At 42.6% G+C, this 27,455-nt stretch overlaps 1 protein-coding gene across 3 annotated transcripts in view; it reads right to left on the bottom strand.

Moving 5' to 3' along the window:
• NRG3 (neuregulin 3) overlaps positions 1 to 27,455 on the bottom strand; it is a 698,544-nt gene that overhangs the window by 81,263 nt on the left and 589,826 nt on the right. For all 3 annotated transcript variants that reach the window (XM_070751913.1, XM_070751911.1, XM_070751910.1), the window contains one exon: positions 15,777 to 15,850. In XM_070751913.1, coding sequence (XP_070608014.1) covers positions 15,777 to 15,850 — 74 coding nt within the window. The remainder of the gene's footprint in view (positions 1 to 15,776; positions 15,851 to 27,455) is intronic.

The following is a 27,455-nucleotide window of genomic DNA, read 5'->3' as shown; positions in this document are numbered from 1 at the left end:
GTTATAAGGATAATTCTGTAAAATATGCTTGACAATTTAGGGCATAAGGGGTTTAAAAGACTGGGACCAGAGCTGCACAAATCTTGATGAATATTAGACGGCAATGTGAGGTTCAGAAAACTCTTTGCTCTCCTGGTCCTGAAGATGACAAAGAGGAAATAAGAGGTTCACCAGATGGAGAGGAGCATTATGGGGACATATCTCAACGGCTCAAGGCCATTTAATCACCTGTTAACTAGGAAAGAAGGGATAATTACCTGAAGGGACAAAGTATCAAGGCTGAAGGAACCTGTTGTGACTGGCCCATGTCCAGCTTGGCTAGTCACAAATTTCGAGGACCGCGAGACGGAGGTGCCCTGGTATCCTAGGCCAGTGTCCTTGACACCTGATTCTGAGAGGGAGAGTGGTGAGGAGTTAAGAGACTGAAGATCAACCAGAGACTGTAGCACCTCCAGGAATGGTATTGAGTGACTCAGAGGATGGAGATGAATTAGAGGATGATGAGGAAATAGAGGAGGAGGCCCTGTTAGATGCAAGAGTGTGGAGAACTATGTCCAGGCACGAGGGTCTGAGAATGAAAGGAACTTGGCGTTAGCAGCTCTAGGGAACACTGGGCCACGCCTTGTCATTATTTAAGGCAAAATCTCGTCAGAAGTTATTGTGATGGACAGCGTTCCCCATCATGGCCGTGTGTGATCTCCAGAACTGAAAGAGCAATTCTGCTTCATGGCAGCTTTAAAACTATGTACCGTATTTTTCAGAGTAGGGAGAAGAATCTGTTTACCAGGTATTCATCTGGCTAGTGTCCTTAGACTGGTCAGCTTCAACACATTATTTTATCCCCTGGTGAGGGCTTTAAAAAAACCCTTTATTTTGAGAGAGTATCATGAAAGTGCCGCTTCTAGGTTGGTTCAAGCAGGCAGGGTTCCCTTGGGTCCCATGTGTTGGGGGTCCAGGGAAAGGGAGGGTTTTGCCTTCTCCTTCTGCTCAAGATCCCCCTGGACAATTGGGGGGCCACTGTTGGACACAGAATGCTGGACTCAATGGGCTTTAGCCTGATTCAGCAGGACTCTTCTTGGGTTTATATGTTCTTAAAATATATACATTCAACCTCATTTACTGCGATAGGAAAAACATACCCAGAGCCCAGAATGGAAAAAAAGAAAAAAAAAACCCAGAATTTTTATATGTATATATACCAGGGTGATCCAACAGAAAAAAACATATATATGTGTGTGCCTTACAAGGCTGAAGCCCCAGGATCAAATCCCAGTAAGGGTATGGCTAGTTAATGATGCCAGAACAAGGCCGAAATAGCACTATCCTAGTCTCCCTTTAATTTTCAAATATTCAGCAAAAATATGTGATATATATATATGTGTGTGTAGATTGTTCTGAGTTCGGGTTTTGCCCTGTGTAATATTTTGAATGTCTATGAATGTCAAATACACGGGGCAAAGCCCAAACTCAGAACAATTATATATATATAATCTCTCTCTCTCTCTCTCTCTCTCTCTCTCCATATCTATCTACCTACCTACCTACCTATCTACCTATCTACCTATCATCTATCTATCTATCTATCTATCTATCTATCTATCTATCTATCTATCTATCTGTCTGTCTATCTATCTATGGCATATTCGGGTTTCTTTCCGTGTAGGATTTGGAAATTTCTGGCGACGTTTCGACGAGGCCTCACTTGTCATGTTCAGGCTGGTGCTTCTGTCCTTGTTCTAGGGCAAACACATATATATATATATATATATGTCTCCGCCACAGCAAAAGTTTGCTATTGTGTGAAATGAAACCCTGGGATTTCATTTGAGTGGTGTCAATTATCTGCCGCACGCCTGCCCAGGCCATTCCCCGAAGCCAAAAGCCATGCTATGTACGACAAGCAAAGCTCTTGAGAAGGTTTCTGCCTCTGCGCCAGATCATAATTTATAGGAAATCGATCCAACACTCTTTTAAACCCCATCGTTGAGTTAATCACAGTAATCTTGGCGCCCCTAATAATTTTGAGCCAAAGAAAACATTTCAATAATTATTTCCGTACTTAGGAAAATGGGGCCATCAATTAGCTCTCTCAGCAGACCACGCAGACAGTGGCATAAAGGGCTATCGGGGGGGGGGGGAGGAATAACATAAATACCACGTGTCACGTGCCTAAACAGGCTTCCTCCTGCCTCTCGGGAGCAAGTCCTTCCGTAGCCACATTTCAGCTCTGGAATAATTGCCCTGCCCTCTTCTGTGGGTTTTCCTTCATAATAATAATAACAACAGAGTTGGAAAGGACCTTGGAGGTCATCTAGTCCAACCCCCTGATTGGGCAGGAGACCCTTCACCAATTCAGACAGATAGTTATCCAACATCTTAAAAACTTCCAGTGTTGGGGCATTCACAACTTCTAGTGGCAAGCTGTTCCAATGATCAACCGTTCTGGCTGTCAGGAAATTTCTCCTTGGTTTTAAGTTGCTTCTCTCCTTGTTTAGTTTCCACCCATTGTTTATTGTTCTACCCTCAGGTGCTTTGGAGAATAGCCTGACTCCTTCTTCTTTGTGGCAACCCCTGAGATACTGGAAGGCTGCTCTCATGTCTCCCCTGGTCCTTGTTAGAAACCTAGAAGATTGAGGGCAGAAAAAGACCTCCTGGTCCATCTGGTCTGCCCTTGTACTATTTCCTGTATTTTATCTTAGGATGGATCTATGTTTATCCCAGGCATGTTTACATTCAGTTACTGTGGATTTACCAACCACGTCTGCTGGAAGTTTGTTCCAAGCATCCACTAATATATGCCATATGTCCACATTTGGCATATATTCATAGAATTAAATAGCATATTTTGGATGTCCAGTCACATGATCTTCAAGCCACTCCCACCTGGTCACATAGCCAGCAAGCCACACCCACAAAATAAGCCACGCCCACAGCATATTAGTAAAATTTTTTTGCAGCCCTTCACTGATCCACAATCACCAATCCTCTGCGGACTGGACTGGCTCCTGATTGGTCTCTGGGCGCAATTCCAGGTGTGGGTCATCCCCTATAAAACCCTCCATGGTTCAGGGCCAGACTATCTTTGAGACCCCCCTTCTACCACATAGCTCCCAGTGACCGATAAGGGCCGAGAGGGTCAGCCTTCTCTGGGTCCTGTCAGCTAAACAATGTCAGCTGGTGGGTCCATGGGATGGGGCCTTCTCTGTGGTGGCTCCGACTATTTGGAGCCAACTACCTCCCGAGACCTGGGCTGCCTCCACTCTGCTGGCCTTCTGAAAAGCCGTCAAGACTGGCAGGTCACGGGTCATTCATCAGATCTGACCAGGAAAGATAGGCACAGTTTTAAAAAATCTGTTTTGGCTTTTTAATTGTTTAAAACAACTAAATTAAATTAATTAAATTGTTCTGTACTGTTTTTAGGGGTTTTTATATTTTATTTTATGTGTATTTGACTGTGAGGCGCCCAGAGTCCTCTGGGAGTAGGGGGCCATATAAGTCCAAATAAATGAATAAATAAGACTCCACCTTGCTTCTCTTTCGGTTTGCAAATGAAAATGTTCTGTAATCCTTTGACGCTTTTATACATGCACAGTGTGGTGTGTCCCCCAATGTTGCATTTCTTGGGGAGGGGAGAGGAGGAGGAGGAGGATGGCAAAAAAGAAATTATTTAATAACACTGATCAACACAAAAAAAATCACCAGCAAAAGTAATATGTCTGTTTTATGGAGTTTGATCTGCTGATTCCAAAAATATGCTCAGTTTTGCTCCATCACATAAAGTGTCTGATATAGAAGCATTTTTGCTATCATGCTATTTCTGATAGGTAGATTACTGTTTTCTTTAATGTCGCCAGTATATTTCCTAGACCTCATAATAATGACGCTGCTCCATGGAAACTACAGACGTTTTTGAAATCAGAACAAAAAAAAATGATTCAGAAAAGTACGAGACCAACTGCGATGATTACAAAAAAGATTTTTGTAGACCTGTGTAGTAAACAAACAAACAAACAAACAAACAGAGGAGGAGGAGGAGGAGGAGGATGGGAAGCAGATTTCATAATCAATTTTTTAAACAATGAGGGGGAGGAAACCCAGAGAAATATGCGTTTCCTTTCGCTTGCGAGATGGTGCCAGCAACAATTCTTTGCAAACATGGAATTTATTAGAATGTGAAGCTGCAAATGAAAATAACGGCGCATAATTTCTCCTGTCCGTTTTCTCGGCCAACTTGGAACGATTTGCCATCGGTTGCCCTAGCAACGTTTATATAAATAACGTCTTCTCCGTAGAGGGAAGTTTCACTCTTTTTTTTCCTTTTTGGTGGCCATGCGTTCCGCGAGGGAGTTGTGCCGGGTGTCGGCGTGTGGGTTCAGAGTCCTGGGATTGAATTCTTCCTAGCTGGGATGAGACCATCCCACCAATGGAATTAACTTACTAAAATGTGCATTTAATGAGCCAACTGTGACCAGGAGAATATTTAATCGGCTGATGGGAACTCTCACGATTGCCGTTATCCATGTTAGGGTAACATTGAGAGTGGACTAGGGCAGGCAAAGTTGGCTCTTCTATGACATGTGGACTTCAACTCCCAGAATTCCCGAGCTAGCATGATTGGCTCAGGGATTCTGGGAGTTGAAGTCCACAAGTCAGAGAAGAGCCAACTTTGCCTACCTTTCGACTAAGGTAATACATATGGTTCAAAGACTTCCCTTTGAAATAATAATAATTAATAATAATTTATTAGATCTAATAAATTATTATTAATAATTTATAATATAAATTAATAGTATAATATTCAGTTTCCAAAACTGAAATAACCATATATTTCGGAGTATATAACACATCTTAGTCTTTTAGGGTAGAAGAAAAAAAATCTCCCTCCGCCTACAAGCATTCATTGGTATTCATCTGGCTGGCGTCTGGTCAGCGGGTGAGAGAGTTGAGGGCTGTGGGGAATTTCCCCAACGAGGGGAAATACTGCATTTTCGGAGTATCACACACACCTTTTTCCTCCCTAAAAGAGGCTGATAATTTGGGTGCGTCTCATACTCAGAATGTGGACTTTTTTTTGTTTTCCCCAACCCTAACTAGCTGCTAATGACCTTCCCAGTTCTTACCTTCCAGGCTCTTTCATTGTTACTCTCTGCAAAGAATGTTTTCCAAGCCCTAAGTCTTTGCAGGTTTTTTTTTCATTACTCTAACTTGCTCTGAGTAAGTTTCTTTCCAGCCCTAACTAGGTACTAACAATGTTCCCAGCTTTTACCGGCTTGCAAGCTCTTTCATTCTTTCTCTCTGCAAATAAAGTTTTTTTGAAGCCCTAACCGGGAGATGAAATAATGTGCTGAAGCTGACCAGACTAAGGACACTAGCCAGAGGAATACTTGGTAAGCAGATCCTTTTCCCTATTTTCCTCCCCAAAAACTAAGGTGCGTCTTATACTCTGGTGCATCCTATACTCTGAAAAATGCGTTGCTTAATTTTTAATATATCTGTGCAATAAATTTAGATTGTTCTCTTAATAAAAACATCCATCTCCTTTCCCAACTTCTCTCTTCAGGAGACGCTTTTTGAACAGCGTCTGAGATCATTGGCTTAAGATCGACTGCACTGAAATGCGAGATTTTTATTTTTAGATACAAAAATGTGTCATATTTTTCTCTGCTTGAAATGAATGAAGATATCTGAGGTCCCCGGCTTTCCAAACTTAGCACTTTTACAGCGCAAGGGATTAATCCGTGCAATAAAAGTATGGGTAGGTGTTAGAACTAGAACTGGGAATACGAATCTTTAGACTTGGGTTTAGGCATTAAATTCTGTAATTTAAACACCTCTCCTCTGCCCCTCAGCAGGGATGGGAGGATTCCACTTGTTGTGAATGTATTGTGAGCTGTTAAACATATTGCGCAAGATTGTCCATGATGTGTGTTCTCTGGCTCCACAGAAGATCTCCTGGACATCTGAATCAGACATCTAATTGGGAGGTCACTGTCCTGCCTTCTTCTCACAGTCACTCACGCCCCTTATCACCTCGAGGTTGGACTACTGCAATGCTCTCTACGTGGGGCTACCTTTGAAGAACGTCTGGAGACTACAGGTAGCGCAAAATGCAGCCACGCGAGCCGTCAGGGGCCTCCCAAGGTATGCCCATGTCTCTCCAGCACTCCATGAGACGAACTGGCTACTGATTGGTCTCTGAACGCCATTCAAAGTGTTGGTTATGACCGATAAAGCCCTATTGCCCCCAATAGCCGAGTCCTCGTTTTATCAAACTCGGAAGGACGGAAGGCGGAGTCAACCCTGAGTCGGTCAGGATCGAACTGCTGGCAGTGGGCAGAGTCAGCCTGCAACGCTGCATTGCAACCACTGCGCCAACACAGCTCATGGAAGCCAAGATATGCGCACACGTTTCGCACGTTCCAATAAACCCCCAAGTCCTCCTCCTCCTCCTTTGCTTCTGCCAGGGTTCTTTCAATGTTGCTCTGCTCCGAAAGAGCTGAATTTAGCTTGACATTTCATTGGAGCCAAAAAACCCCAGTGGCAACTGTCTTCCTGGGCTGCCTTCAACTTTCTTTCCCCTATGCGAAGTTTCCTTCCTCTCATTCACCGTCTGAACAGGAGAGCACACAACCAAGACCACACCAAGGCTCCACATTCAGACACAATTAAGCTAAACAAAACACACACACACACAAAATCCCATCGCCTGTTTATTGCTTGCTAAGGATTCAGATAATCTGCAAGATTTATCCAGGTCTGTACACATGGGGAAAAAACATCCTGTCAATCATAGGTGACAGCAAGGAGCTAGAGGGTTCTTGATCACTTTGCTGCCATTTAGCAAAGTCCGAATCTATCAAGATATCACGAAAGGTGGATTGTCTGTGCACAGGGAGTAGAACAAGAAGCAATGGGTGGAAACTAAACAAAGAGAGAAGCAACTTAGAACTAAGGAGACAGTTAGAACAATTAACCAGGGGAACAGCTGGCCTCCAGAAGTTGTGAATGCTCCAACAGTGGGAGTTTTAAAGAAAATGTTGGATAATCATCTGTCTGAAGTAGTGTAGGTTTCCTGCCTAAGCAGGGGGTTGGACTAGAGGACCTCCAAGTTCCCTTGCAAGTCAACATTTGATGTCTCCCTTCCATAGTTAAAGAGGATTAATCTGTGTTTTGTTCATGAGATAAATATTGTTGTGCTGTTTCATTAACTTCTCTCTCCCCTTCTCCCTCCCTCTCTCTCACACTCTCTCTCTTTCATCTGTCTATCTGTCATCTATCTATCTATCTATCTATCTATCTATCTATCATCTATCTATCTATCTATCTATCATCTATCTATGTATCTATATCTATCTACCTACCTACCTACCTACCTACATCTATCTATCTATCTATCTATCTATCTATCTATCTATCTATCTATCTATCTATCTATCTACTATCTATCTATCTATCTATCTATCTATCTATCTATCTATCTATCTATCTACCTACCATCTACCTACCTACCTACCTATCATCCATCTATCTATATCTATCTATCCATCCATCCATCTATATCTATCTATCTATCTATCTATCTATCTATCTATCTATCTATCTATCTATCTATCTATCATCTATCTATCTATCTATCTATCTATTTCTATCTATCTATCTATCTATCTATCTATCATCTATCTATCTATCCATCCATCCATCCACCCACCCACCATCCATCCATCCATCCATCTATCTATCTATCTATCTATCTATCTATCACCTATCTATGTATCTATGTATCTATCTACCTATCTACCTACCTACCTATCTACATCTATCATCTATCTATCTATCTATCTATCTATCTATCTATCTATCTATCTATCTATCTATCTATCTATCTATCTCTATCTATCTATCTATCTATCTATCTATCTATCTATCTATCTATCTATCTATCTACCATCTACCTACCTACCTACCTATCATCCATCTATCTATATCTATCTATCTATCTATCTATCTATCTATCTATCTATCTATCTATCTATCTATCTACCTATCCATCCATATCTATCTATCTATCTATCTATCTATCTATCTATCTATCTACCTACTTACCTACCTACCTACCTACCTACCTATCCTATCATTAGCTATCATCCATCCATCCACATATGCTTTTAGTAAGTTCAATACATGGAGATATGAAGAGTGAAGCAAAACAGAAACCATAAACAATTGTGTGTGTGTGTGTGTGTGTGTGTGTTTGTTTGTTTGTGTGTAACTACACAATATCCTGTAGATACCTTAGAGGAGTATTTGTTCCCATGATCATTGCTCCTTAGAGTGACATATGCCATCCATCATTCATCACTTTTATTTGGAAGCAAACATAAAATCTGGTGGCAACACGGAACCTCTCCTTCACATGGTCTTACATGGCTGTTTCTATTGGGCCATTAAATATATGTATGTACTGTGTCTTTTCTAGTTATCCTATGATCCAGGCAGTAAGATAAATGTTGTGCTACACAACATTCTTATTGTGAATGATTTTGGCAACGTTTGCACAGCAACTATGGATATATCAACAAACAACTGATTACTGGATTCTATGAATAGTTATTTGGGCTTTCCCCCTTAATTTCCACTTATTTGATATTCATTACATGATCTTTCATTTTAGGGCTTGCTTTGAATTTCTGATCCCACTTAAATACACCTTCCTTCCTTCCTTCCTTCCTTCCTTCCTTCCCTCCCTCCCTCCCTCCCTCCTTCTCCCTTCACCCAATATCCGTTTCCTTCCTTCTTTCCTTCCTTCCTTCCTTCCTTCCATCCTCTCTCCCTCCTTCCCTCCCTTCCTCTAAAAGGCTACTAAGGGGAAGAGGGGAATTGTGGTTGTGTGGAAGGTTCTCATTAAGAACCTTTTGCAGGAGTGGAGATCTCCCATCATCATAATCTCACTGTTGTGAGGATAAGAAGATTTGACAGTAATGTGCTACCAAATGTGTTTTTGATGTTAGTTTTACTCATTTAGAATTGTTAAGCAGCACTTTACACCCATCAAAAGTTCATTGTACTATTTAAATGACCCAGTTGAAACACCTGAGATTTTCTATGCATGGCATAGTCTGTGTGTACACACACGCACATACACACACACTATTCTATTCAAAAATATTATATATTTAAGTGGAGAGATGACATAATATGAGGATTGTCAAGTTGGCATAGAAAAAAAAATACACAACTGAACTCCTTAGGAGTAAAATGCCACAACTACATGTGGCCCATCTCATTTCGCAAATGACTGTATATGATGATAGATAGATGATTAGAGATAGATAGATAGATAGATAGATAGATGGATGGATAGATAGATAGATAGATAGATAGATAGATAGATAGATAGATAGAGAGATAGATGATAGATGGATGGATGGATGGATAGATACATAGATTAGATTAGATTAGATTAGAATAGATAGATAGATAGATAGATAGATAGATAGATAGATAGATAGATAGATAGATAGATAGATAGATAGATAGATAGACAGATAGATGATACAGTAGATAGATAGATTTTTCATCATCTGGGCAAATGTTATCCTTGCTGATATTATTATGCATAAAATTGGCATTGGGTTTTTTTAAATCTTGATTTCCTGTAACTATGCCCAATAAGAACAGTTCTGGTTTCATTTCTATATGTTGTTTTGTGGCTTCTTCTATCCACCTCCTTATCCTCTGCAAGTGCTGTTTTGCTATAGGACAAGACCACCACATATGATAGTAAGTCCCTCTATTATGGTTAGACTTCCAACATATATATATTAATGTATGCCACCCTGAGTCCACAGGAGAAGGGTGGCCTAGAAATCCAATTAAATAAATAAAATAAATAAATCTGTGAACCATTATATATATATTTTCTTTATATGCTAATGGATTTTGTCGTTTTATAACTTTTCTTCCATCTACTCTCCCACTTTCCCAATTCTATGTTGTACCCAAAATGTTGGGCTCATTTTATCATCATCTCCTTAACAATCTCTTCTTCCATTTTGTAACTCAATTATAACTCAAAATTAGAAGAGTTTTGTTACCATTTTGTCCTCCCGTCCTAGCGTGATTTTATCTAGTTCGTTATCTTCTTTCTGAAATCCATATTGTTCTATTCTCTTATTCGGATACAGATTAACAGAGTTGGAAGGGTCCTTAAAGGTCATCTAGTCCAACCCCGGGCCTAAGCGGGAGACCCTTTTACATCTGCCTCTACCTAGGATCAAACTCACAACCTCCGGATTGTGAGGCAAGAGCGCCACCTGTAGGCCACCCCAGCTGTTGTTGTTTGCACCTTGTTTGCATCTAGACTTCATTAGAAGATGTGGCCACCAATCCATTTCTCACCTGGACTTTTTCAAAGTGATATTAAAGACAGGACATTTACCGGCCATGCTATGACCAAACGTTGCTGCCAGAGTTTTGTAGTTGTGCTATTTCCGTGACTGCAACAACCATCTCATTTTGTGATTTGTTAGGAGGAGGTCATTAGGGCACTGATAAAAAGCTGACTCTTTCAAATGGCTGTTTTCAAAATTGAAACCTGAAAATAACTAATGTCATTTAAGACAATATAAAGCAGCCTTTGTGAGAAGCATTTACACCTTAATTGACCATTCAGGACACATTCGTAGCCATCCCAAAATGACCTCTATTACTTGTGTTTATTCCCTGGGTCTTCGAGAGTGACGGCTGCTTAAAATCTCCCACTTGCTTGCTTGGAGGCCAGAAAACAGGTGCTGACAAGTTCTCGGGATAATTTCAGCTTGTCCACCTGAGCCGATGAGGAGTCGACCTTATCAAGCACAGCACAAGCCCAGGGCTGGACAGAAGACAACGGCCCTGTGTTGATATTAACAACAACGAAAAAAAAGGAACCAGGAAGAAACAATTCTAAGAAATTCTCTTGGCTTTCCCAACAGGGGTCAAAACTAACTGTGTAGCCTGGCCTGGGGGCGGGGACAGAGGGACCCCCCACAAAGGCACAGGACCACCTGGCCCAATGAGACCCATCCGTCCCCCGCCACCTGTATGAACAATTTCTATTTGCCCCATCTTGGAACACACACACTCTCCTCCTCCTCCTCTCCTTCTTCTCTTCCTCTTCTCCTTCTCTCCCCTTCTCCCTTTCCTTCTCTCTCTCTCTCCTTCTTCTCTCTTTCTTTCTTTTTGAAATTGTATAAAATTGCTTTAGTTTTGCTTTGTTTAAATTCTAAATTATTCTGTTTTATTGTACCAATTAAATTATATAGCATTCAGAGCTCTTCTATGAGGGAGATGGGTGATAAAGAAGAGTGAGAAAGAAAGAAAAAAAGAAAGAAAGAGGAGAGAGATAGAAAGAGAGAGGAGAAAGAAAGAAAGAAAGAGAAAGGGGAGAGAGAGAGAAAGAAAGAAAGATAGAGAGGTGAAAGGAAGGAAGGAAGGAAGAGAGAGGGAGGAAAGAGAGAGGAGAGAGAGAGAGGAGAGAGAGAAAGAAAGAGAGAGGAGAGGGGGGGAGAGAAAGGAAGGAAGGTAGGTAGGGATTTAACAGATTTAAAGAGTTGGAGGGGACCTTGTAGGTCATCTAGTCCCACCCATTGCTCAAGTAGGGAGGGACGAAGAGAAAGGGGAAGGAGAAATGGAAAGGGAAAAAAGAGGAAGGAAGGAAGGAAGGAAGGAAGGAAGGAAGGAAGGAAGGAAGGAAGGAAGGAGGGAAGGATTTCCAAATTGCAGTTCTTAAGACAGAAGAGACCTCTAAGAGGAAACAGGAGGTAGGTAGGTGTATATAGAGGGCTGGAAGAAGCGATGGGCAGCCTTTGGTGAAACAAACCCCCAAAACTGGAGAGGGTGAGAAAGAAACCCAAGGCTGCCCCACCTTCACTTCTGTTAGCCTAGAAGAAAGGGAAAGAGACCCACTGTCCATCTTTAAAGGTCTAATGATGGGTACGTCAATAAAGCGAGCGTGCTGGTATATCTAGCAGGGTCTGTTTCCTAACCTGGTCTATTTTTAAGGGCCGATAGCAGGAGATTGCAGGCCATGTCGGTTACCCATATCAATATTTTTATATCTGCCTTTCTATGTCCCAAAGCTGTGAAAGGAAGCTGCGCCGAACAGAGAATTGGGGGCTTCCTAATCCTTTGACACCTGGAAGGATGGAGGAAGGCTCCAAGCGAAGATGCCTTTCCTGAGCCCGTCCTGAACCTGTCCTTTAATAAACCCCATAATATGCCCTTGGAGCATCTGCGGACAATGTGTCACTTGATGTCTGCCCGTTTTCGAAAAGCAAAACCCTTCCAGCCCTTCCCACAATCTGTGAACACTGCAGTCCCTAAACGGCGTCTTTAATGGAACCGGTCTGGGTAGCCAGCCTTAAAATATTTACTCCATTTCCTATGAAACATGCAAAGTTTCAGCTCAGCTGGACTCATTTCCACCACGGAGCAAAGAAGAAAAGGCAGAAGAAGCTTCGCCATTTTGTCCAGAGAAAGCAGCAACATTTGCAAATATCTTGTGTGTCTCTGCACCCCGAGGTGATCTCTGTCCTCTCCAATGCAATCAATGGCATTGATGGTTATCCATAAATCAGACACAGCTCTGAATAGAGCTCCTGCCCAAAGTGTTTATGGAGAAACTTAGATTTTATTTATTGAACAGAAGAGAAGAGAAAGGAAGAGAAAAGAAAGGAAGAGAAAAGAAAGGAAGAGAAGAGAAGAGAAAGGAAGAGAAGAGAAAGGAAGAGAAGGGAAGAGAAAGGAAGAGAAGAGAAGAGAAAGGAAGAGAAGAGAAGAGAAAGGAAGAGAAGAGAAGAGAAAGGAAGAGAAGAGAAGGGAAGAGAAGAGAAGAGAAAGGAAGAGAAGAGAAAGGAAGAGAAGAGAAAAGAAAGGAAGAGAAGAGAAGAAAAGAAAGGAAGAGAAGAGAAGAGAAAAGAAGAGAAGAGAAAAGAAAGGAAGAGAAAAGAAAGGAAGAGAAGAGAAGAGAAAGGAAGAGAAGAGAAAGGAAGAGAAGGGAAGAGAAGAGAAGAGGAGAGAAGAAAAGGAACTTTATTTTCATTTTTTTTTTACTGCAAATGAAATTCTTCTGCCTGCTCTCAAGAGAAGAATAGATAGAATAGAACATAATTCTTCATTGGCCAAGTGTGATTGGACACACAAGGAGAATTCTGATATTTTTTTTAATGCCTGCGTCATCCCATGCATGGTGACCCCAGAACTGGATAAACCTAACGTTGCTCCTTCATCACGTTTACTTCTTCCTTACATGGTTCTACCTTGAGGAAAAGATACTCTTCCTTTATGTGTGCCATCAGACATATGTTCATTCTAACAACCACAGCAACAATGGAAATGCAGGCTCTTGCGTCGCCTCATTTGACAACAAGTAATAATGTTAATACTTAGACTGGGGGGGAAACCAGGCCCCACTTAAAAACCAACAGGCAGGGGAAGAGGGAAATCAAATAGCCAGGTGTTCTTTGTCATTGTTGTCCCAATAATCCTTGCAAACAGAACAGAGGGCAGGATTAAAAATAAACCACCCAGAACATGAAACAGTTGTTCGCAAAAGGAAAAAAACCCCTATGACATTCAAGCAATACATAGAATCTCACAGCAAGGATAAATTGAGGCTGATTTGCAACACAGCACACGAACAAGAAGGCACACGTGGGTGGGTGGGTGTGTGGGTGTAAGAGGGAGAGATGGTGAAATACACAATGGTCCTGGGGAATTGTTACAATAGGTGACAACTGATGATTTCAGTTTCAATTGACCTATGAGAAGTTGCCTATGGACTATGAATAACTGAAATAAGTTTGAATTCCAGAGGAGCCTATGGGCAAACACACCTGGTTGGGTCCCAAAGGTGGGGGTTTTCCCCCCAAAGGCAAGTGGACTTTCTTTGTCTTTCCTTGAAGATGTTCTCACCCACGTTCTGCAGAAGCGAAGCGTCTTCTTATGATTTGGACAATCATGGCCAGGATGAATCTCCATAGAGATGTCATTAGCCCAATTCAAGTCTGCATTGCGTTCAGTCACTCACACCCTTATCACCTCGAGGTTCGACTACTGCAATGCTCTCTCCATGGGGCGACCGTTGAAGACTGCAAAATGCAGCCCCGCGAGCTGTCATGGGCCTTTCAAGAGACACCCAGGTCTCTCCAGCACTCGGCCAGCTGCATCGGCTACGGAGTGGTCTCCAAACTCAATTCAAAGTGTTGGCTATGACCGGTGAAGAGCTACCACACTTGTGGGTGTGGCTTATTTTGTGGGTGTGGCTTGATGGTCATGTGACTGGGTAGGAGTGGCTTGCTGGCCATGTGACCAGGTGGGAGTGGCTTGACAATCATATGACTTCAGCAAGGATTTTCCAAGACCCTCCAAACAATGCCCACATCAATGCTCAAAACAAGCAGGTCATCGAATTCACCTGCATCCTAGAAGTGAGCAGCTACACAACAGTGAAAGGACAGAAACATCTCACTAGGATCCTGGAAGCACATTTTGAGCATTGTCCTCAAGGGGCCTTCATGATTAAAGTGTCCACTCACAAAATAATCACTTACTCAAAGGCAACAATCTGAAGTGTCCCTTGCTATTTTCACAGCCAAAGTGAACCTCCCCAAATGCTCCATTCCACATCACAGTCTTAACCCTGCTTCCTGCCGACTACCAAACAAAATCAAGGTTTCAGGCCAATCATTCAGTTTCAAGCATTACTCATTTTATTTAATGGAACCGGTCTGGGTAGCCAGCCTTAAAATATTTACTCCATTTCCTATGAAACATGCAAAGTTTCAGCTCAGCTGGACTCATTTCCACCACGGAGCAAAGAAGAAAAGGCAGGGGTCCCCAAACTTGGCCACTTTTAAGACTTGTGAATTTCAACTCCCAGAATTCTCCAGCCAGCGATGAAGAAGACCTCTTTCCCAGAGAAGACGAGAGCCGTTCGGAAATGAGGAGGAGGCAGAGACCCAGATCACATAGAATTCATCCCAGATCTTCTCTCCTTAGACACTTTGGTTTGTGTATAAAGTGTATAAAATATGATTTACTTTGGCAAATATCTTACTCAAATTGAACAGTCCTAGTCACACACAGTTAAATCAGTCAAGGACTCTCAATACATATACAATGCAATACTCTAAGCCTTACTTACTTGTTCAGCTTACAAACACATAAACCATCATTGGACACATAGTTCTTACTACAGCAGTCCCAGAGAAAATAATAGAGATAACAGAGAGAGAGAATCGTGCTTCTGGCTCCCCCTAATGGCCATCCGCAACACTAACTCTTAAAGCCATAGTGTTTCAATACATTTATGCACACATTACTAGTTTGTTTTATATACTGCTCAAAAAAATAAAGGGCACACTCAAAGAACACATCCTGGATCTGAATGAATGAAATATCCTCACTGAATACTTTGTTCTGTACAAAGTTGAATGTGCACAACAGCTTGTGAAATTGATTGTCAATCAGTGTTGCTTCCTAAGTGGACAGTTTGATTTCACAGAAGTTTGATTGACTTGGAGTTCTATTGTGTTGTTTAAGTGTTATTTTTTCGAGCAGTGTATATGGCCAAACTCAACTAGTTATGTACATAGTCCTAACAGAGAGGGAGATGTGATGAGACCTTGACAGTCAGTGGAAGGTCACATTTTCATAGCAAATGTTGCCTCTGGCAAGCAGCAGAGGCAGAAGAAAAGTGAGGAAAGGGTGGAGAGAAGAGAAAAGACGAAACATACTTGGATCTGACAAGATGGAGTCGGTTTTCGGCAAAAATTGGTCACAGCGGACTCCTTGGTAGCCTTCTTTGCACCTGAGGAAAACGGAAGAAATGACAAACATACACATGCGGGTAATAACAGGCTGTTTTCAAAACATCATTTGAATGGAAATCTTGTTCATCTTGCACATAATGTTCATAATTGTTCATAACGTTCAGCACAAACTCCAAGACTCTCCATTTTGAAGAAGGGATTGGACAACCAATTGTCTGAAATTGCGTAGTGTGGTGATGGCGAAACTCTTTTGGCTCACGTGCCCACACCCATAATGCAATGCCCTCCCCCTGCGCACAACCCACACACTGCCCCCTGTGCAATGTGCACAAACCCCCATATGGTCTCCCGCACATGGGCACAGGCCTCACCGAAGCCTCTGGATTTCTGGTAGAGCCACTGGGTCGTTTTTCGCCATCCTCAGAGTTCAGGAGGCTTTCCTCAAGCCCGGGGAGAGTGGAAACGGTCGAAAAGAAGGCCAAAAATCAGCTGACCAGGGTGCACATGGAGCTGATATATGGCAATGCCTCACCTGCTCTCAGGTATGGCTCTGTGTGCCACCTGTGCCACAGGTTCTCCATCCCTGATGTAGTGTTTCCTCCTCCAGCAGGTCTCTTCCACCTCTGTTATTGCGTTACGTGTCCAGGGAGTCCACTCATTCTTCACTAACTGGAGATTCAGGGGCAACTATTTCCCAATTTTCTATTCCATTAACTGTTTCGGATGAACCAAAATGTTCTAGGGTGCACACGGTTCAAATTGTTATTATTTGGCTATTTAAATTATATCTGAGGCCTGCACCTAGTTTTACTCCCCTGACCAACAACAGAGGGCTTCATTTGGTGTGGCGGATAGATAGGTGGGTTTGGCCTGCAGAAGGTCACCTCTACAGTCAGTTGGGAGAAGAATGTTGAAGTGCTTCTTGGGCGAAGAAGCCTACCTTTTAAAAGAAGCCATGGACCTCTCTGGACAGCACGAGGTCCCTTCCAACTCTGTTGTTCTGTGTTATTCCATGCATGTGGAAATGATCTTTTGCAGGTTTATATGCGTGCATGACCATCAACGGTTCTCTATGTGCCTGGCAGAACCCAGGAAACCAGGTCCAATCGGGTGTAAATAAATCTTCTGTGGTTACCACTAATCCTTGAATTTCATCTAGAAACGACCTTGATTAACTAATCTACGGACCTGTTACGACCATCATCTCAGCCCAGGCAACTAGAACTGGACACTTGGCAGTCGGCAAACGGAACTTTGCACCTCCGAATAACATCCAGAGAATCAAAAGAAAGACATAAATACATATGCAAGACATAAACTTGTATTCAAGTTGATATAGCGAAGGGATGAAAGCTGCAGCTGTAACTCTCCATCTGGCAACACGCAACATTTATGACAGACGCGACATAAGCAACGAGCACCACCTGGGTCCATTTTCTGCTTGAGACATGGACGCCTAAAGAGCCTGCAGGTAACTTTTCGGAAGGATGTAATGCATGCTACACATGGCTTAGAAAATTAGCAATAGTAGTCAATAGTCAGATCAGGATAGAAGATCAGCGACATCCAGTTGCAGTGTTTCCTGGATTTTCGTGGGTTTGAACTTCGCGAATAGCCTATACCACGGTTTTTCAAAAAATATTAATTAAAAAATACTTCATGGGTTTTTTTCCTATACCACTGTTTTTCCCGCCCGATGAGGTCATACGTCATCGCCAAACTAATAATTTTTGCAAATAAATAACAAAAAAAAATTGTTAATAAATAATTAGTTTTATAAATATCAGGATCACTATGTGTCTTATTCAATGGTGAGTACCAGTAATAATGGTGAGTCAATGGTTGTTAAGGGAATGGGAAATGGTAATTTAGGGGTTTAAAGTGTTAAGGGAAGGCTTGTGATACTGTCCATAGGCAAAAATGGTGTATTTACTTCCGCATCTCTACTTCGCGGAAATTCAACTTTTGCGGGAGGTCTCGGAACGCATCCCCCGCGGAAATCGAGGGAACACTGTATTCCTGCTACAGCTGCTGGTTTCACCTTGCTATTTAAAGATGCCCAGTGCAATGCAAAATATATACAGTGGTCCCTCTGCTTAAGAACTTCATTCGTTCCGTGACCAGGTTCTTAAGTAGAAAAGTTTGTAAGGAGAAGCCATTGTTCCCATAGGAATCAATGTAAAAGCAAATAGTGCATGCAAACCCATTGGGAAAGAAATAAAAGCTGGGAATTTGGGTGGGAGGAGGAGGAGGAAGAGGAGGGTAGTCGGTGACGAAAGAAGAAGGGGAGGGGAGGGGAATCCAAAAAATCCAAAACTTTAAGGCTTAAAAAAACAAAAAGAGGGATTCTGAGGCCGCGAGGAGGAGCAGGCGCTTCCCATGCACTGCGCCAGAGAGAGAAACCCAGGGGGAATGGCAGGAAACTGGCTGGGCCTTCGTGCCGCTCTCAAATTTCATGGGTTCTTAAGTAGAAAATGGTTCTTGAGAAGAGGCAAAAAAAATCTTGGACCCCCGGTTCTTATCTAGAAAAGTTCTTCAGTAGAGGTTCCTCTGTATATTGAAAAACTGCTCTGCCCAACAACAATAGAATGAAATATGGTGTTTTCCCCAAGTTGTCAAATAATGTTTCACAGCATAACACCATCCCTGAAATATATCACAACGGATGCAATGAGGTTCCGTCCTAGGCCCAGGACTCTTTGATATCTTCATGAATGACCTAGATGAGGGAATAGAAGGGGAACAAACCAAGCTGGCAGGAATAGACAACACCCCAGAGGACAATTCAGGATCCAGATGGATCTTGAGAGACTTGTACACAAGGGCCCAAACAAATAAAAGGAAGTAAGAGAAACAAAGACATACATATAAACTGGGTGGAACCACACTCAATAGTAACAACTGAGAGAGAGAGTCTTGGAGTCTTGGTGGACAACCAACTAAATATGAGCCAGCAATGTGCAACTGAAGCCTAAAAAGCCAACGCAACCCTAAATTGCATTGACAGAGGGATACAATAGGACGCGGGAGGTACTAACGCCACTCTATAAAGCCTTGGTAAGACCACACCTAGAGTCCTGCACCCAGTTTTGGTCACTACACTATAAGAAAGATGTTGAGACTCCAGAGAAGGTGCAGAAGAGAGCAACCAGGATGATCAGGGGACTAGAGACTAAAACACACAAAGAGCGGTTGCAGGAACTGGGCGTGGAGGGTTTGGCGAAGAGAAGGACCAGGGAAGAGAGAGGAGAGTAGAATACTGACCCTTTAAAAAAAAGGTCACGGATTGTGCAGAGGGAGAGGCATTAACACTTAAATTAAGAAATAAAGAGGATTCCGTTTATTATCAAATTTGGAACTCTTTCTACAACTGGTTTAAGAGAAGAAAAGAAAGTTCAAATTAAAATATGATAATAATAATAATAATAGCTTTAGATTTTTAGTATAACAAACTTGGTATGATATGTGTGCAATATATATATATATACATACACACACACACACACACACACACACACACACACACACACACACATATATATATATATATATATATATATATATATAACTGCTAGTTCTCTGCTTTACAAGGCAGAGTTCACCAGATCGAATCCCAGTAAAGGAAAGGGTGTGGCTAGCTGATGAGGCCAGAACAAGGCCGAAATGGGACCATCCTAGTCTCCCTTAATTTTAAAATTCATATATATATAAAAATATCTTTAGGGAGCTAAATATCTAACAAAGAGTACACATAAGGCAGCTAGAAAATAATCTATTATAGATAAAATATGGATAACCAACATGACTAATAGTGGATACCAGTTGTATTTGCCAGAATATAAAGACATTTAATAACAGAAGAAGTTTTATTTTCCCTCCTTTCATGATGATGTAAATTATACATTGATTGTTGTTGTTTTTTGTTGTTGTTTTGCTTTTGTAGTTTGTAAATGTTTGTCTATTTTTGGTTGTTATGTTTCTAAAGAATTACAATAATTACATTTTTTTTTTTAAAAAGCAGTATACAAATATTTGAGGGGCTGCCCCAGAGAGGAGGAAAGGCTGTTTTCCAAGGCGCCAGAAGGTCAAACAAGGAGCAACGGATGGAAGCTGACCAAGGAGAGATTCCACCTGGAAATAAGGAGGAACTTTCTGATGGTGAGAGCGACCAACCAGTGGAACAGAAGTTGCCTGCAGAGGTTGTGAGACCTCCAACACTTGGGACTTTCAAGAAGAGGTTGAAATGGAGCAGGGGGTTGGACTAGATGATCCTCAAGGTCCCTTGCTGTGGTGGAAACCGAGTCCTAGTTATAGGCCTGCTCCATGGTTAATTTAGAAGCCTTCTCCTTTTGCCTTTTCATCTCAGGGGAAGATGGATGTTCTCTTTGTGACCTTGAGAGTGAAAGTCATTCCTTCAGTGTCCGTGTAATTACTCTTCCTAACTTGACAAGCGATGGTTCCTGTATTCTTATTTTCTGCCCTTGTATCAGGAAGGGGATTTTTTTTTGGGTGGGGAAGCATTCAATCTGTTTTAAACCAGGAAGATCCTGACATTGTTTCATTTAGCAGCTCTGTTCCAGTTTGCCCAGAAAGAGACAAAAAAAAAGGTATATAAAGTAGGCAGCCTAGCATATATTTCAGAAAATACGTCCAGGAGCACGTCTACGGATGAGGATTCAAGCTGCAGTCCACCCTCCAGCTGAAATTATAGACTGCTCAGCTGTTTTGGCCTCATGCAAACAAGCCCGAACACCATGTTAATTCGTTTTGTAACATTTACAGAGATTTAAGTGGATTGAACTCTTGCTTTGAGATATTATCCCACACCTGATAACAATATTTACTTAATCCCTTTGAAGTCTCCGAGGCCAATCTCCACGTTCTTCTCATATTATTACAACAAGATCCCTCACCACATTCTTCCCACTTCCCCCTCTAAGTCGACTTCTCTCATTCTGGGCTCCTAGAGAATCTCTATGCGTTAACCATTAAGCCCATGCTCTGCTCAAGCAAGAGACTCTACACCTGTGATGGCGAAACCTTTTTCTCCTCAGGTGCTGAAAGAGTCTATGTGCAGGTGCCCCCACCCATAATTGAGGCTGTTGGGGCCTGGATGGGGGTCAACAGACTGGATGGGGGTCAACCCTGACAAGACGGAGTGGCTGTGGGTTTTGCCTCCCAAGGACAATTCCATCTGTCCATCCATCACCCTGGGGGTGGGGGAATTACTGACCCCCTCAGAGAGGGTCTGCAACTTGGGTGTCCTCCTCGATCCACAGCTTACATTAGAGAACCATCTTTCGGCTGTGGCGAGGGGGGCGTTTGCCCAGGTTCGCCTGGTGCACCAGTTGTGGCCCTATTTGGACCGTGAGTCTCTGCTCACAGTCCCTCATGCCCTCATCACCTCGAGGCTCGACTACTGTAACGCTCTCTACATGGGGCTACCTTTGAAGAGTGTTCAGAAACTTCAGGTTGTGCAGAATGCGGCTGTGAGAGCAATCATGGGCTTCCCCAGGTATGCCCATGTCACACCAACACTCCGCAGTCTGCATTGGTTGCCGATCAGTTTCCAGTCACAATTCAAAGTGTTGGTTATGACCTATAAAGCCCTTCCTCTCTGTCTTTCTCCCTCCCTCCCTCCCTCCTTCCTTTCTCTCTCTCTCTATCTCCCTCCCTCCTTCCTTTTTTCCTCCCTCCCTCCCTCCCCCCCCCCCTCTCTTTGAGTTGAGGCAGGCAGAGTTCCCTTGGGTCCCATTTATTTATTTTATTTTTATTTTGTTTATTAGATTTGTATGCCGCCCCTCTCCATAAACTCGGGCATTTGTTGGGGGTCAAGGGAAAGGGAGGGTCTTGCCTTCTCTTTCTGCTCAAGATCCCCATGGACAATTGGTGGGCCACTGTGGGACACAGAGTGTTGGACTCGATGGGCTCTGGCCTGATTCAGCATGGCTCTTCTTAGGTTCATATGTTCTCAACAAATGGCAAAATCTTCTACCAACCCCTATTTTTGTAGGCAAGGTCTTCCCACAATGTCAGTGTAGAATCGGCTGGTTTAATTCGTGCAGGCTTTTCTTCTCCCCAGCCATGGAGAGGAGACATCTGTCCGCTTGAGCATGAAGGAAAGAATGGAGTGCATCGGAATTGCTAAGCTTCTCCATATGGTGGGAGGTTCATAGGACCAAGTTTCCATATGGCAAAAGATTTTAACTGGCCAGGAGCTCCCCATCTAGGAAAACGAAGGGGCCGGCAGCTCCACTTTGAAGGGACACAAAGGACTCTTCTCATAAGCCAACCCACCATCAAGCGATCCAGCCAGGAAGGCCATTCTCTCGTTAAGCATGTTTCTACAATTTTAATGGCAGAGCAGAGAACGTAACAGGACCGAGCAACAATAATTATTAATGAATTTGAAGCACCATGAGAAGACAATCTGCTAAATTATTTTTACTCCTAGACTGTTTGTGAATTTGTACAGTAAATAACAACACCAGGGCTTAGATATACGATGGTCTGTGTCATGCAAGAACAAAACCCAGTGGCCCAACCCAACCCAACAGATTATGGAAGCGTGGTTCTTCACTGGTTCTCCTCCAATTCCACCTGAATCCAATTGGTAAGGTGGAAAGGTCCAGCCCTAGTAGACCCCTTATTTATGGGATATAAGAAGACTAGGTTGTCTCCTATTTAGTTCTACATGGAATTGCTGGGTAGGATCATCCATCAGCCTGTGGTTAAGTACCATCAGTATTGTGACCTATTGAATTGTGTGTCTGAAACCCAGTCCCGCCAAGTAACACTGTCAAATGCTTTCTCGGTGCCTGGAGTTCAGCTTAACTTTGACAGACTTCAAGTGCTTTGGTGGTGATTTTCTCCTGGCAATTTTCCATCTTTTCCAATCACTGTTATACACCAAATCTGCTTGAGGAAATATAACTACATATAGAGTTAAAGGTTGAAAATTGCCAGAAGAAAATCACCACCAAAGCGCTTGAAGTCTGTCAAAGTTAAGCTGAACTCCAGGCACCGAGAAAGCATTTGACAGTGTCACTTGGCCGCTCCAAGTCCTCGGAGAGGGGCAGCATACAAATCAAATCATGACCCCTCGCTCCCATTTTCCAACTTCTGGTGGGCCAGGTAGGCCTGCTTTTTACCTTCCCCAAGCGCCAGAGGCTCCCAGAGGCTGAAAAAGCCCCCCCCCCGAGCCTCTACACAAACAAAAAATCAGCTGGTCGGAGTCCACGTGTGCTAGAGCTGAACTAGGGCAACAGCTTTCGTGTCAGCAAATATGGTTCGACATGCCACCTGTGGCAAGGGTGCCATAGGTTCACCCTCACTGCTGTACAATCTTGGGGTTCTCCTAGACTCCTAGTTCCTGCTGAAAGAGCAGGAGGTAGCTGTGAAAAGGACAGACTTTGCACAAATACATGTTGTGCAAAATCTGTGCCCTTTCCTAGATCAGGAGGCATTGCTCCCAGCTCACTCATGCCTTGGTTGGTCTACTACTACAATGTATCTTGCATGGGGCTGCCCTTGAAGAATGCTTGGAAGCTGCATCTGGTTCAGAATTCAACAATACATGTGATGTACCCACATAACGTGATTGTTGCGTTAGGTGGCTGGCTCTTGACAGGCTCCCAGGTACAATTCAGGTTGCCAGGTTTATTAGGGTCTCACTGATTATTTTTTTGTTTTTGTTTTAATTGCATTGTTTATTTTATTCTTCTTCACCACCCAGAGTTCCTTCTGCTGGTCAAGAGGTCCCGTCCTTATGGTAGGATCAGGATTTTTCTCTCAAAGCATTTTTTTAAAAAACTACAAGGCAAGGAGCAATAAAGTCCATTCAAGAAGCTGAGTTCTTGGGTGTTTACTTAACGTTTTTAACAGACTGTTTCATCCTTCAAGACTTGGCAGAGTTATGACTTTGCTTCCTTCCTTCCTTCCCAAAGCAAAATTGTTTCTTGGAAGCAATTCCAAGATAGTCCAGTCTTTACTTCCAAAAAAGAATAGGCTTTGGAGAGAGAAAAAATGAATTTGGGAGAAGCGAAAACAAAAGGCAAGCAATGAATAATATTTTATTGGAAAAATAATGACGCAGCATTCTTCATCTGGCCGTAGTTGCCCCTTGTTGTAATAACATATAGCTGTACATTTCTCTGCTTTGGCCCTCTGCTGAGGGCCAATAATGGTGTAAATATCAGAGGTACAAGGAGAAAAACTATTTTTTCTTCATTAAGGTGGAAAATACTATATTTTATTTCAATGTTGGACTGCAGAATTCTAAGGGCTTCCATATTCTCCTTTATATAAAAACTGGTAAAAGACAGCTGTTTCTATTTAGATTAAAGACATGGAGGAGGAGGAGGAAGAGGAGGAGGAGGAAGAGGAGGAGGAAGAGGAAGAGGAGGAAGAGGAAGAAGAGGAGGTGTAGATTACCAACCAGCCAACTTTGGTACTGAGCATCTATTGTGTTTGGCAACCAAAAATGAAAGATTATTGAGACCCAAAGCTTCATAGCAAGAAGGTTTCTCTTCCATACAGCAGAGAACATTCAGAATGGATGTTGTGTCGTGCTGTGTTGTGTTTTTCAGCAGAAGATACAGATGTCCTGCCAGGCCCCTGTGCTCCAGTTTCAGTCGGCCTTAGCTGGCACGCCAAGATGAAGGCTCATTGGGCAGATGTGTCCTCCACAAATGTCTCTTCATTTCCTACTCTTCTTTCAATCAGGACATAAGTCCAGGCAGAAATTATAAAAAGAAAAACACAGAAAATAATAATAAAAATAATAATAATGCACAACTGCTACAGGGGCATAATATTACATGTATTTATCTAACTGACAATGTATGATCGGTGAGCTTAATGGTTAGGCAAAGAGGACAAACCTCATTCCATTTCCATTTCTTAATCCAAAAAATGAGACAAAACTCCTGCAATAGGAATTATTACCCATTTTATCAGGTTGGGGAAACATTACGATGTGTGTTTGGAGATTTGTCATCAGCAGCTGTGAAACTGATTTGGCTAACTTCAATTTTTATTGAATTTTCACTCACTATTAATTTCTTCATAAAACAGCAAAGCTTTTCAGACATATTCAAAGTAGCCCAACCACCAGCACAGTCATTCTGAGTGGAAACAAGCTCAAATCCAATTAATAAAATACATGTTGATTAGGGTTCTAGCTAGACTGAAGATGGATACATGGATATGTGGATAGATAGGTAGATGGATGGATGGGTAGATAGCAAGATGGGTTGATGGATTGATGAGGATGGATAGATAGGTAGATGGGTGGATAGATAGATGGGTAGATAGATGGGTAGATGGACAATTGGGTAGATGGACAGATGGGTCGATAGATGGATAGATGGACAGATGAATAGATGGGTAGATGGATGGATAGATGAATAAATAGATAGATTGGTAGATAAGTAGATGGGTGAATAGATAGGTAGATGGATGGATGGATGAATGAATGGATAGATGATAATAATAATAATAATAATAATAATAATAATAATAATAATAATAATAATTATTATTATTATTATTATTATTTATTGGATTTGTATGCCGCCCCTCTCCGTAGACTCGGGGCGGCTAACAACAATAATAAAAACAACATGTACAATCCAATAATAAAAACAACTAAAAACCCCTATTATAAAACCAAACATACACACAAACATACCATGCATGACTTGTAATGGCCTCGGGGGAAAGAATATCTCAACTCCCCCATGCCTGGCGGTATAAATGAATGATGGATGGATGGATGGATGGATAAATAGATGGGTAGAGGGACAGATTATTTTCTGAAATAAATTGCCTTATCTTTAATAATGTAATGCAAAAAGAAATCACGTCGCTCACTTTCTAGCATGTTTTTAATTAAATGATGGCTGTGAAGATTTCCTAGTTCCCCAAACATTTATTGGTAAGTGGCAGAGAAGAAGTAAAAGAATTCTCAGAACTTTCCTCCTTCCAGAGTTGGGGCTTTCCAGTCCCTCCATCTACAACTCAACCTCTGATAAGCCATCAGCGTTCAAAGACCCTGGCTCTGGCCTCCCCCAGGCTGAAACCAAGGCAAGTGGAAATGGACGCCAGACCCTTCTCCTCAACTCAACCCAATAGCCAGGGGACAAAGCGACTGGGAAGAGTTGCTTCCCTTCACCTCTGTCCCATCCTGTGCACTGTGAGGAAACAGTGTGTGTCAGCACATAGGTATTGTGGCAACAGAGTTTCTAGACTCCCTTTTTCCTCTAACGTCCTCCTCCTCCCCCCCTCTTCTTGTTTCTTTTGTACGTTTGATTCAGGCTCCTGGCCACCACCTGGACAACTCCCTGCAGTTTTCCTGGAAAGATCTTCAGGCTCAGAAGTCGCCCAACTGGCCTCGTGCCCCTGTTCCGAACGGTTTCTCTCTAGCCCTGCTCCAGATCATCCAAATAACATTTCCATGGCAGCCAAACCATTCCGCTTTTCAGAACATTAAATTAGCGCTGAACTTTGTTGAGCAGAACAAAGTCAAAAGCTATTAGTGAGTCCATGAACTTGCAGGAACAATAGTTTGGGTCCTGTTCATGTTCAAGGTTCTACATTTAGGCAAGAAAAACAAAATGCACAGGTACAGTGTATGTGTTACATTGCTCAACAGGAGTAACTGCGAGAGGGACCTTGGAGTCCTAGTGGACAACCATTTGAATAGGAGCCAGCCGTGTGCAGCAGCTGCCAGAAAAGCCAACACAGTTCTAGGCTGCATCAACAGAAGGATGGAATCAAGATCACGCGAAGTTTATAAGGCCTTGATAAAGCCACACTTGGAATATTTGCATTCAGTTTTGGCCCCCAGGATGCAAAAGGGATGTTGAGACTCTAGAAAGAGGGCAGAGAAGAGCGACAAAGAGGATGAGGGGACTGGAGGCTAAAACATATGAAGAATGGTTGCAGGAACTGGGTAAATGTCCAGTTTAATGACAAGAAGGACCAGGGGAGACAAGCCTTCCAATATCTCAGGAGTTGCCACAAAGAAGAAGGAGTCAAGCTATTCTCCAAAGCACCTGAGGGCAGAACAAGAAGCAATGCGTGGAAACTAAACAAAGAGAGAAGCAACTTAGAACTAAGGAGAAATTTCCTGACAGTCAGAACAGTTGACCAGTGGAACAGCTTGCCTCCAGATGTTGTGAGTGCTCCAACACTGGGAGTTTATAAGCAGATGTTGGATAACCATCTGTCTGAATTAGTGTAGGGTTTCCTGCCTAAGCAGGGGGTTGGACTAGAAGACCTCCAAGGTCCCTTCCAACTCTGTTGTTGTTGTTGTTGTTGTTGTCATTATTTGCCTTCATGTCATGTACAGAAAAGACCAACCCAGATGATTACACTGCTGGTGGGCTAAAGCATATGAAGAGCTAGTGTGGAAAAGCTGGGAATGTTGTGGGTCCTGCTCTCCTAGGGAGATCCACCTGGTGGAACCAAGAAGCAAGGCCTTCTCCATGGTGGCTCCCTCCCGGTGGAATGCCATGGCTTCCAGAGATCAGACTGACCCTCCCTTTTGACATTCTTCCTCACAAGAGGACCCGAGAACGGGATGGAGCCCATCAAGGGGACCATTGGAGGGCCGTGGTTTCCCGTGAGGGTGGGGCTATT

Source organism: Erythrolamprus reginae, chromosome 5 (assembly GCF_031021105.1).
Source record: "Erythrolamprus reginae isolate rEryReg1 chromosome 5, rEryReg1.hap1, whole genome shotgun sequence".
Lineage (NCBI taxonomy): Eukaryota > Metazoa > Chordata > Lepidosauria > Squamata > Dipsadidae > Erythrolamprus > Erythrolamprus reginae.
Note: the sequence above shows the minus strand (reverse complement) of the source record. Positions and strands in the feature narration are given on the sequence as shown.